The sequence below is a fragment of the Corvus cornix genome, chromosome 28 (assembly GCF_000738735.6).
Source record: "Corvus cornix cornix isolate S_Up_H32 chromosome 28, ASM73873v5, whole genome shotgun sequence".
NCBI lineage: Eukaryota > Metazoa > Chordata > Aves > Passeriformes > Corvidae > Corvus > Corvus cornix.
Genome location: NC_046356.1, coordinates 3,570,720 through 3,582,335, shown reverse-complemented (window position 1 = coordinate 3,582,335; position 11,616 = coordinate 3,570,720). Strand labels below are relative to the sequence as shown.

Below are 11,616 nucleotides of genomic sequence, written 5' to 3'. Positions count from 1 at the left end.
TTAACGGGGGGCGCCGGGGCGCGTGCGGTGCAGCGGAGCGCGGTGCACAGCAAGGGGGGGATCTCCAGGTACGCGCGGGATAGAGGGCGGGGGGAAGGCACGGGGGCTGCACCCCCGCCCCCGGTGAGGGCGATGCTGCGGGGGCGGCGGGGGGGGACCCGCGCGGGAACGGCGGGGGGCGGGGGCTGCCAGCGGCGGGGCGGGGCTTAGGGGACTCGGAGGCGGGACCCCTGTGCGGGCGCGGGGCCGGGGGGTCGTGCCCGCTCCGGGGAGGACGCGGGACTCACCTGCGGGGCCGCCGCCGCCCCGCCCCGCTCCGCTGCCGCCGCCGCCGCCCCGGGACCGCGCCGGGACCGCGCCGGGGGCGGTGCTGGCCACGCCCCCTCCCGCCGAGCCGCGGTCGCCATTGGTCAGCGCGCCCGGCAGCGGTGACCGCAGCCAGCGGCCGCCGCTTCCCATTGGCCGAGACGCCGCCGCGCCGCGCGCGGGGAGGGGGCTGATTTGCATTTTTAAAGCGGCCGCCGCCCCGAAAGCTGCGGCAGGAGCGGCGCGGAGGGAGATGCGGGAGCGGAGCCGCCTGTACCGGGAGAGCTGGCGCTGGAGCTGTCGCGGTCTCCCGGCTGTCACCGATCCCAAGCTGTCACGCCCTTCCCAGGACTGCCACCGCCGCGCACGCCGCCATCCCCCCGAGCTCGCCGTGCTGCTCCCGGTGCAGCGGCTCCCACCGACCCCGCCGGTTGTCACCGCACCCGCGGTCCCGGGCTGTCCCCCCCACACCCCCACACCGCCGCCGGTACCAGCCGGTGCCTCGCACCCCGCTGAGCTCATGCCCCGGCTCCAGCTGTCACCGGCGCAGCTGCGGGGAGCGGGCACGGAGGGCAGGGACCCGAGGCGGGGGGGGGGGGGGGTGGGGACATTCCCGTCGGGAATTAACCAAACATCCCGCCGGGATGGGGAACGCGCCAGCCCGCGGTGCCACCGGAGCTGGGACGGCGGGGACGTCACGCGACAGCTTCGGTTACGCTGCCTTTTGTCCCGGTGACACCTGGCAGGTGTCACCGCGCCGGGGTGGCAGTGCCAGGCCCAGCCGGTGGCACCGGCCGGTGGGCTCGGGGGGGCGGGGGGTTGCAGACCCCTCCCCAGCCTCCACGCGGGGCTCAGCCAGGATCAGGCTCTGCTGGCGCTGCCGCCACGGGCATTGTCACCTCCGTGACCCCGCGGTGTCCCCGCCCGTGTTGGCAGCCCCCAGTCGGGTGGCAGTGGCGGAGAAGCCCCCGCTGGGACCCCTCCCCACGGCCATGAAGCTCCCAAAGCCACTGGGACCAGTCACAGCACTGGGAAATCACCGGAGCGGGGGTCTCAGAGCGGCCTGGGGGGGACAGGGACAGCCCCGGCGACAGCCCCGACCCCGGGGGTCACCCCTGGGCTCCAAGGGACCGAACCCCCCCAGGAGCGCCCGAGGAGCCCCTTCCCCAAAACACCCCCGATGGAGCAAGGGTCTGGGAACGAGGAGATTTTGGGGAAGGGGAGGTTTGGGATTGGCTGGGGGGGGTGGAAAGGGAATTTGGGGGGGGGGGGGGGGGGCCGGGGGGATTTCAAGCGTTTTTGTCCCCTGGTCGTGCCAGGCTCGCGCACCGAGCAGCCCCCCCACTCCCCCGCAGCACCGAGGAGGCTCCAAACCCCCCCCAAAATCCCCCCCCCACCCCAAAAGCTGCGGGGGCCGAAGGCAGCGGCTGCAGCCCCCTCCTCCTCCTCCTCCTCCTCCTCCTCGGGGGGCCGGGGGCGGCGGGGCTGGGGCTGCCAGGGATGGGATGGGGATGGGGATGGGGATGCAGTTGTCATGGCAACCCGCATCCAGCCTCAGCCTCGGCGCTGCCGCACCCGCCAGGCGCATCCACACCCCCCCGACCCCTCTCCAACCCCCCCCCGCCGCGTGACACCCTGGACCCCCCAAACCCCCAAACCCCCCAGCCCCTCTCCCACCACCAGCAGCAACCCCAGAACTCCCTCCCACCCCCTCAAAAAAAAAAAAAAACCAAAACCCCTTTCCCACCTCAAGCTACAACCCCAAACTCCCCCTTCCTTCCCTGCCCAACCCATCCTTTTCCCACCCCCTCCCCAAATCCATCGGGGACTCCCCCCCCACCCCAAAAAAAAAAAAAAACCGCCCCAGGAGACACAAATCCACTGGGAATGATCCTCTTTAATGCTCGTTTTTCCACACATTTGCCAAACGGGAACGTGGCGTGCAAGACGGGGAGCGTGTGCCGCTGGCCACGGGCAGGGGCTGGGTTTTTGGGGTGGGGGGAGAGGTCACAGTCACCCCACCCACCAAAAAAACGCCCCCCCAACTTCCAAACCTTCCAGCTGAGGAGAAAAAAAAGATTCAAAGCACTAAAGGTGAAACATTCAGTGCCCCCCTCCCCGAACACGTAGGACGATACAATCGAAGGTAAAAGCCCCCACGGGCATTTATGGGAGGGGGGGAAGGGTGTAAAGATAAATAAATTCCCTCTCCCCCCGCCTCCCCCCCCAAAAAAAAAGGTTTGGTTTCTTCAGTTTTCACGATTTTTGTCGGTTTTTCTTTTTTTTTTTTTTTTTTTTTTTTGTTGTTGGCTTTTTTTTTTTTATCTTAAAAAGTCATTACAAAAAAAGAGCCATTGAGGAGCCTCCTACAAAACGGGTTAGTGTTTGTCCCGAGGGGGAGAATTTGGGGAGGGGGGGGATTTTGGGGGGGGGGAGGGGAGGGTCACATCCTGTGTCCCCCCCCCCTCCCCCACCAGCCCCACCCTGACCCCCCCCTTTTTCGAGCTCTCCGCTCCTAAAAACCCCTTAAAAATTGCACGTGACGTTTGGTTTTGAACAGCTTCCAGCAACTCACGGGGGTGGGGTGGATGGGGAGGGGGCTGCTTTCCACTCCCTCCTCCCCACCCCCCCCCCCAAAAAAATGAGGGGCTGCAGGGGGGGGTGGTGCCTTCCTTCAGCCCCCTCACCCCAAAATTTAGGGAGAGGGAGGGGCCATCAGTGCAGCGAGCTGGGCAGGTCTCAGCCTGGGGGGGGAGGATGCTGCACGTGAAGGGGGGCGGGTACAATCAATTTTGGGGGGGGGGCTACAACCGTTTTGGGGGGGCTTTTGGGGAGGGAGGGGTCAAAACACCAAGGACAACCCCAGAGCAGCAGCAGCCCCCCCAATCCCACCCCCCTCAGGGATGGGACCCCCGAGGTTGTCCAAGCTTTGTTTCCCCCCCCCTCTCTAAAAAGAGACCCAGCCCCTCCCCCCCCCCCAACTCTGAGCACTGTGGTTATTTGGGGTGGAGGGGAAAAACTGGGGCTCGTCCAGGGAATGGTGGGGAGAGGGGAGGAAAAAAAAAAAAACAACCACAAAACACCAAAATTTACCCCTGTTCCATCGAGCTGCCCGTGGGGGGACGGCTCAGCACCGCCGCTGGCTGGGGTGGGGGCCACACTCTGCCACCCCCTCCCATGCCCAGCTGGTCCCTCGTCCCCCTCCCCGGGCTGGCAGCGGGTGCAGAGCGTGGCTGGCGTGGGCATGCAGGGGGGTGGCGGTGGAGGTGGCGTGGAGTGGGCAGCGGGACACGACCCCACCTTCCCCCCACTGCCGTCCCCCCGTCCCTCCCCTCCGAGCTCCGTGGGGAGGGGGCTCAGAGAGGGGTGGTGAGTGGTGGTGGGGGGCTCGGGGAGGAGGGTGGGGGTGGCAACCACGCCGTGTGCCCCCCGTGCCAGCTCAGAACTCCACCTTGCAGGCGGGGAAGGTCTCGTCCTGCATGGCCACGGTGCTGTTGCTGCCCAGCACGGTGATGCCCAGCTCCTGCTGCTGCTCGTGCGTCTCCTGGTACCACTCGTGCATCACCAGCGAGTCGAAAGTCGGGATCAAAGTCACCTGAGGGGACGGCAGGGACATTCTGTCACCACCCCTGGGCGCTGGGAGAGGGCACCCAGGACACTTTGTCACCCCCCCAGCACAAGGAAGGGACACCCAGGACACTTTGTCACCCCTCCAGGACCGGGAAGGGACACCCAGGACATCCTATCACCCCCCAGGACAAGGAAGGGACACCCAGGACACTTTGTCACCCTCTCAGGACTGGGAAGTGACACCCAGGACATCCTATCACCCCCCCAGCATCGTGAGGGTGCCAATCCCACCCCTCCACAGCCCCAGGAGTGGGGCCTCACCTGGATGTCGATGCCCCACTGGTGCTTGCCCGTGAGGAGGGCATCGAGCAGCGGCCGCAGGACCCCCTCCTTCAGGTGGTCATCGCCGCTGACCACGTAGCAGAGGGAGCGGATCCGCCGGAAGAACTCCTCGTCCACCGTGCGGGCGCTCCAGGAGCCGGGCAGATACGCCAGGTCCACGTAGACAGGGGGTCCCTGGGGGGCTGCAGCCCTTGTGCCTGCCAGGACAGGGTGACCACGGTCACAGCAGGCCCCACAGCCCCCACAGTGCCACCCTCCCGCTGGCCCCCCGCCCGTACCTGCCGGTGATGCCCGGCCCGCTCCGGCCACCGGCCGGGCTCCAGCGCCGCGGGCGCTGCCGGGGGCACGGGGTCCCCGCTGGACGGGCCCCTTCTTGTCCCCAAGGGGCAGCCTGGCCTTGTCCTTGTCCCCGGCGGCGCTGGCGGGAGGCCTGGCCTTGGTGGCCGAGGCGGGGGCGCGCGGGGGCTCGGCCTTGGGGGCGGCAGGCGCCGAGCCCACGCGGGATGGGGTCCTCTTCACCCTGGCACCGGGGGGCTCCTTCCGGCCGGGGGGCAGCGCCTCGGGGTCCACCATGCAGATTCCGGGCTGGGCGGGGAGGGGACAGGGGTCCTTCAGGGGGGCTGGCAGCGGGTCACACGCTCTGGCCACGCCGCGGGGCGGCCGCTCCGAGTCCTCGTCCGACTCCAGCCCGTCGGCCAGGATGGACGGGCAGTCCTCGGTGGCCGGAGGGACGTCAGAGTCGGAGAGGGTGGGCAGCGACTCGCTGACCGACGTGGGGGGGGTCTCGCCCGGCCGGCCCCGGGGTGGCACCAGCTCCTGTGATGGGTCGCTGTCCGACAGCTCCCGCGGGCTGGCGGCGGCCGAGGGCGACCGCTCGGACTTGGGGTGCTCAAACTCGCAGGGGGACACCAGGCACAGGTCCACGTCGTGGGGCGAGTCCGAGCGGCGGCCAGGCCGCGGCGCAGCATCCCCGTCGGCCCAGGGCGGGTGGTGGCACGGCCGCAGCGGCAGCGCCCGCCCCCCTTTGGTGGCCTCGGGCTCGGGCGCATCCCCGGAGCCGCGGGAGCGCCGGCCCTCGTCCGGCGGGGACTCGCTGACCGGCGGCAGCACCTGCTCGAAGGACACCGAGAGCGACTCGTCCACCTCGGTGGAGTGCGGGGAGCCCACCTCGGCCGGCAGCGAGGGCGTGGTGATGGTGGGGGACACGTCGGGGACGTCATCCTTGAAGGGGCTGAGGGACAGGCACCCCGCCTGCTTGTCCGGCACGGAGCCGTCCTGCACGGCCTTGCCCCCTCCGGCCGCCGGCCACGCGTTCTGCTGCCGGCCAGCGCCGCTGCCCGGCTCCTCCGCGCCGTCCTCCACCGGCGACTGGTGGAAAGGTGTGTGGCCAGCACTGGCCGGCCCCGAGCTGGCCGGAGACATCATCTCCAGGGTCTTCTCCTCGGAGCTGCCGCAGGGATCCTCGGCGCCCTCGGGGCCGTGGTTGAGCAGCCCGGTGGGCGTCAGGTCGAAGTTGACGCTGCGGTCGCTCTTGGGGGTCCTGGCCATGGGCGACGGGGGGCACACGGCTCGCAGGGGGCTGCTCTCCACATAGCGCAGCCGCTGGGGGCTGTCGGGCTCTTCCAGGCCGTTCTCCAGGCAGGACGGATCCCCCGGGACCCCCGGACGCCGGTTCCCCCCGTTCTCCAGGGATAAAGGCTCCAGCTCGCTGTCGGCCGTGGCGATGCCTTCATCCGTGGATTCTTCCTTCCTCCTCCTCCCGCCCTCCCGCTCGGCCTCCGGCAGCATCTCCTCGGGGGAGGAGGATTTGGAGCCGTCCGACGTCCCCGCTTCCTTCCGGAGGGTTTTAGCCTTGGTTTTCTCCGGCTCCTTCTTGAGAGGGGTCTTCTTGATGCTGCCGGCCTTGGCCGGGGCTTTGCGGCTCTCCGGAACCGGCGTTTTCCGGGCCGGAGCCTTGGCCGGAGCCTTGGCCTCGGCCTTGCTGTCCTTTGAGTCCTTCCGCAGCGTCTCGGCCTTCGCCTCCTTCTTCACCACCTTCACCTCCTTCTTGGGCTCCGCCTTCGCCTCGGCCCCCTCGTCCTTCTTCGGTGGCTTCTTCTCCTCCTTCCTGGCAGTCGGCTCCTTCTTGGGCGCCGCCTTCTCCTTGCTCAGCTTCAGCTTCACGTCCCCCTTCGCCTTCTCGGCCGCCGAGTCCGGCTTCGCTCGGCCATCCTTGGCTTTCTCCTCTTCCGACCCCGTTCTGGCCGCATCCCCCAGGGATTTCGGCTTCTCCTTGGTCCCACCAGGCTTCACCTCCTTCTTCTCCACCTTCAGAGCCTTCTCCTTCGGCGCCGGCGCCCCGGCCTCCACCAAGCTGAGCTTAGAGCCCGACTTGAGGCTCTCCTTGCTCTCTGCCCTCCTCTGCTTCAGCGGCTTCTCCACCGGCGCCGTCCCCTTCAGGTCATTCTTGGTGACCACAGGGTACTTGAGGAACTCCAGGTGCTTCACCTTCTCCAACCCTTCCAGGATCCGAGCCTGGGGCGTGCAGCCGGGGAACAGCACCCGGATGATCTTCTCGGAGCGGCTCACGGGGTGCCACACGAGCAGGACGCACACCGAGGTCAGGCACTGCAGGGGCAGCTCCTGCTCCTTGGGGAAGCCGTTCCCCGACCACTGCTGCAGGAGGAACTCCAGCTCCTTGGTGCCCTTCACGGGGTTGAGCACGTACATGTCCAGCCGGCCCACGCCCATCTTCTGGAAGAGCACGGTGGGCTCGGCGCGGGGGCCGCTATCCCGGGCCCAGCAGGTTGGGCGGATGCCCAACTTCTCCAGGTAGTGCAGGGTCAGCGCGGCCTCGTCGCAGCTCTTCAGCACCCGCGAGTCGCCCTCGATGTCCTTCAGCTTCTCGGAGGCGTTGAGGAAGACGACGCCCAGCTCCGGCGAGATGAGGTTCTTGGCCCAGTCGCCGTTGCCCTGGGAGCTCTGGGAAGGGTCCTCCTCCAGCTCGGCTAGCTTCCTCTGGAGCAGGCTGTTGATGCCAGGCAGGCTGTCCGTGCCCGCGTGCGTCACCAGGATGGAGTCGATGCGGTCCAGGTGCCGCACCAGCTTCCAGAAAGAGGATTTGGGGTTGGAGCCGCCGTTGACCAAAACGTTGAAGCCGTTGACGGCGAAGAAAGCCGAGTCCCCTCTCCCGCCCGGGAAGATGTAGCAGCAAGGCTTGGAGAGCTTCAGGAATCCCACCATGGTGGGGGGCTCCAGGAGGTCGAAGGGGGACTGGGGTTCCAGAGACTCCGACAGGTACTCCATGAACTCCTCCAGCCCCTCCATCTCCGGCAGGACGCAGCCGGGGTTGTAGCGCAGCTCGATGAAGTCCTGCAGGTTGTGGTGCTCCAAGCCCGAGTCCCGCCACTCCCCGAAATCCGGGCAGCTGATGGTCAGCCTGGCCTTGGCCGAGGGGTCCGCAGAGCTCAGGATGTCCCCCACCTGCACAGAGGGGGAGCTTCAGGTGGGAGGGGGCACCGGGGACAGCGGCCGGACTTCAGCCCCCATCCCACACCGGGATGGGCATGGATGACCCATGGGGGGTGGGAGGTGTCCAGGGACACATTAAACCATTGGATCCATGCCCGCTGCCTGCTTTTTGGGGGATTTTGGGGTGCCAGCCCCCTCTGCCACTGAGCAGGGTCCTGGGGGGCTCCCCAAGAGGAGCTTTCCTTGATCCCCCCCACCCCGGTTACGGCAGTGCCCCGCCAGCCTGGCAGTAGAGGATCTGCACCCCTAAATCCCCGGGATCTGCTCCCCTAAATTCCCAGGATCCACTCCCCTAAATCCCCGGGGTCTGCCCTCCTAAACTCCCAGTATCTGCACCCCTAAATCCCCAGGATCTGCTGCCCTAAACTTCCAGGATGCACTCCCCTAAATCCCCAGGATCTGCCCCCCTAAACTCCCAGTATCTGCTCCCCTAAATCCCTGGGATCTGCCCCCCTAAACTCCCAGGATCTGCCCCCCTAAACTCCCAGGATCTGTCCCCCTAAATCCCTGGGATCTGTCCCCCTAAATCCCCAGGATCTGCCCCCCTAAATCCCCAAGATCTGCCCCCCTAAACTCCCAGGATCTGCCTCCCAAAATCCCCAGGATCTTTCCCCCTAAATCCCCATGATCTGCATCCCTAAACTCCCAGGATCCGCCCCTTTCCCAGCCGCAGACCCCCAGGATTTTCCCCACACATTGCAAGGACACCGCTGAGAGGAGAGGGACGATGTGGCAGCATTCCCACAGATCCACCGGCCCCTCCAGGCTCCCGCTGCCATCCTCACACAGCAACTCCCACTCCAAAAACCCCATCCCCTTTACCCAGCTCCTTCCCGCAGCTCCGCACCTCCTTATCCGTGAAGATCTGGATGAAATCCCGCAGGGAGAAGCAGCCGGTCTGCAGCATCAGCTCCCCGGTGTCCTCCACGCAGGGCCCCGCGAACACCAGCAGCTTGTGCTGCGACACGTCCGTGATCAGGTTCCGCAGCTGGGGACAGAGAGGGACGTCAGGACACGGGGGGGGACGTCAGGACACGGGGGGGGACACGGAGACAGCACCCGGATTCATCCCGCGGGAGCATTCCCAGCTCACCTCGTCGCACAGGGATTTGTCGGAAGGGTTGAGCAGCACCAGGGTCTCCAGCACATCCCCGCGGTGGTGGAGGGTCCGCTGACCTGTGGGCACCGACGGGGTGACCGCCACCCTCCCCCGTGGGGGGGTTTGGCCCCGTGGGGGTGGCACGGCCGGGGCCTGCCCGGTTTTCCGGCGGAAGAGGGACGGGCACCGTCGCGGCTGCCGGACACCGCGGGGGTCAAGGGACACATTTCCCGTGTCCTTCCTGCCACAGGAGGGGAGGGGGGACAGGTGGGGACCCCCCCTAAACGCTCGGGGTGCTCCTAGGGTGGGGTTTTGGGGGTTCACCCTCTCTTTCAAAGCAGGGAAAGACACAACCGGGGGTGGGATGTGGGAAGGGGTGGGGGGGAAAAAGGCACCGGAGCGGCCCCAGCTCCATCTTCCCCGTTCCATTCCTCCATGGAAAATCTCATCCCGCCCCGGGGTGGGAGAAGGAAGCGGCTCCTCACGTGGAGGGATCACGGGGTTTGGATGTGGGGGGGTGGGCACAAAGCCAGGCCTGTTCCCACAAAAGCCAGGAATGGGGAGGGGGAGTCCCTTATCACCAACCCCCCCCGCCTTTCCCACCATTTCCCAGCTCCTGGGAGGGGTTTCCCTCCCTTTTTTCCCTGGTTTATCCCATATTTTACCTTTCACGATGCTGGAAAACGTGGCAGAATGCCGGGACACGAAGAGCTTCAGCTGCTCGTCCAGGTTGCAGGAGGTGAGGTCGATGTCCCACGAGCGGATCCCTGCGGAGAAAAACACAGAATAAAAATTTGGGAAAGGGGGCTCAGCACCCACCGGCACCATCCCCAAAACCCACACGGTGCCGGTGGGGACTGACCCCATAAAACCCACCCTAAAATCCACCCCCCCTACCCCCACCCTGAGGTGTTTTTGGGGTATCCCTGAGCCCACCTGTGCCAACACCTGCCCGGCAGGTGAGCTCCTCCTGCCGTGACTCAGGGCAGCTCCGGCTCTGCCAATCCCAACAATCCCAAATCCCGAGCCCTCGGGGCACGGAACAGCTCTGCCAGCACCTCCTCCGAGGTGGTAATTAAGGAATGAAAAAGATTTGGCGCACGCCGGGGCTACCTGTCAGCACCGGGACAGGTGCTGCACCTTCAGCGTTTCCCAGGAGGGATTTTGGGAGCCTGTTCCCAAAAAATTTGGGTGGCTCTGAGTGCTCCTGATAACGGCCAGAGAATCGGTGGGGGATGGCGTAACTGCCCGCGGGTTGCACAAGGGTTTGGGGCCGTTTTGGGGTGGTTTTGGTGAGGTTTGGGACAGTCCCGCCGTGAGGGGAAAATGGGTCAGGCCTGGAAACGTCCCTCCCATCGTGATTTTGGGATCTGGTCCCGGCTCAGGGAGGGGCAGGAATGGGGTGTGAGGGCTGGAGGGGGATCCCTGCAATATGGGGGGTAAATCCTGGGGGTCTGCAGCAGGAAAAGGGGCAAATCCTGGGAATTTAGGGCGGCAGATCCTGGAGATCTGGGAGGACGAATCCTGAGAATCCTGGGGGGCAGATGCTGGGATTGGGGAGCAGATCCTGGGGGGATGGGGGGAAGATCCTGGGGGGCTGAGGGGCAGGGAAAGGGGCAGATCCTGGGAGTTTAGGAGGAAAGATCCTGGGGATTTAGGGGGGAAGGATCCTGGGGATTTAGGGGTGCAGATCCTGGGGATTTAGGGATGCAGATCCTGCGGATTTAGGGGTGCAGATCCTGGGGATTTAGGGGAGCAGATCCCGGGGATTTAGGGGTGCAGATCCCGGGGATTTAGGGGGGAAAGATCCTGGGGATTTAGGGGAGCAGATCCTGGAGATTTAGGGGGGCAGATCCTGGGGATTTAGGGGGAAAGATCCTGGGATTTTAGGGGTGCAGATCCTGGGCATTTAGGGGGCAGGGAAAGGGGCAGATCCTGGCGGGGCAGATCCAGGGGGAGCAAATCCTGGGGGCCTGGGAAGGAAGCAGAGCTTGAGGACCCAGACCCTTGAGGATTTTGGGGCAGGAAAAAGGAGCAGATCGTGGGATTTTAGAAGGGCAAACGCAGAGGTTGAGGGGCAGGAGAGGCCGCAAATCCAGGCGGGCGGAGGCAGGAAATGGGGCAAATCCTGGGAATTTCGAGGCGCAAATCCTGGGAACCCAAAGGGGCAGGAGAGAGGCAGATCCCGGGGGACTGGGGCAGGAAGGGGCAGCCCGATGGGGGCGATCCCAGCCCGGCGCTGCGCGGTGGAACGGGGCATCCTCAGGGGGGGCTCCTCCGGTGGAGGCGGGCGGGCGGGTCCGGGAGGATCCCCCGGAGCATCACGCGGTCTCACCTCGCTCCAGCTGCTGCAGGGCGGCGGCCCTGAGGCCGGGCCGGTGGCAGCCGCCGCCCACGATGGCGAGCAGCGAGAAGCGGCGCGGCCCCGAAGCCGGAGCGGCCGGAGCGGCCGGAGGGGCCGGAGCCACCGGAGCCGCCGGAGCCGCCGCCATCTTCGGCGCCCCCCGCCCGCCGCCGCTGGCCACGCCCCCTGCGTCACTGCCGGGCGGGCCACGCCCACTGATGTCACCCGCCAGCCAATGGGATGCGCCGGAGGGGAAGCGGGTGGGCGGAGCGGAGGTGGGAGAGAGGGCTCTTAAAGGGGCAACGCGCGGGGTGGGGCCGCGGGTGGGGCCCGCTCGGGCGGTGAGGGGCCATGGGTGGGGGATGCGGGATTCGGGATGGGGGATGCGGGATTCGTGATGGGGGATGCGGGATTCTGGATGGGGGATCCGGGATTCGGGATGAGG

The 11,616-nt window shown here is 66.7% G+C and overlaps 1 protein-coding gene across 1 annotated transcript; it reads right to left on the bottom strand.

The window, feature by feature from the left end:
• Window positions 1-2,778: 2,778 nt before the first annotated feature.
• On the bottom strand, window positions 2,779-11,317 carry LOC104697075 (microtubule-associated protein 1B-like). The gene is made up of 7 exons (XM_039566285.1): window positions 11,163-11,317; window positions 9,493-9,594; window positions 8,822-8,904; window positions 8,576-8,716; window positions 4,497-7,680; window positions 4,198-4,415; window positions 2,779-3,901 (listed from the first exon to the last, which is right to left on the bottom strand). Exons 4-7 carry the CDS (start codon window positions 8,633-8,635, stop codon window positions 3,746-3,748), a joined length of 3,618 nt encoding a protein of 1,205 aa, XP_039422219.1. The 5' UTR covers window positions 8,636-8,716; window positions 8,822-8,904; window positions 9,493-9,594; window positions 11,163-11,317; the 3' UTR covers window positions 2,779-3,745.
• Window positions 11,318-11,616: the final 299 nt, after the last annotated feature.

What these genes read in the sequence shown, in the direction of transcription:
- LOC104697075 (XM_039566285.1), bottom strand. Translation starts at nt 8,635, where the DNA reads ATGCTGCAGACCGGCTGCTTCTCCCTGCGGGATTTCATCCAGATCTTC. An exon ending in AGATCTTCACGGATAAGGAG is followed by an intron (nt 7,681 to 8,575) that starts GTGCGGAGCTGC and finishes CCCTCTGTGCAG; the next exon opens with GTGGGGGACATCCTGAGCTC. An exon ending in GGGCCGGGCATCACCGGCAG is followed by an intron (nt 4,416 to 4,496) that starts GTACGGGCGGGG and finishes CTGTCCTGGCAG; the next exon opens with GCACAAGGGCTGCAGCCCCC.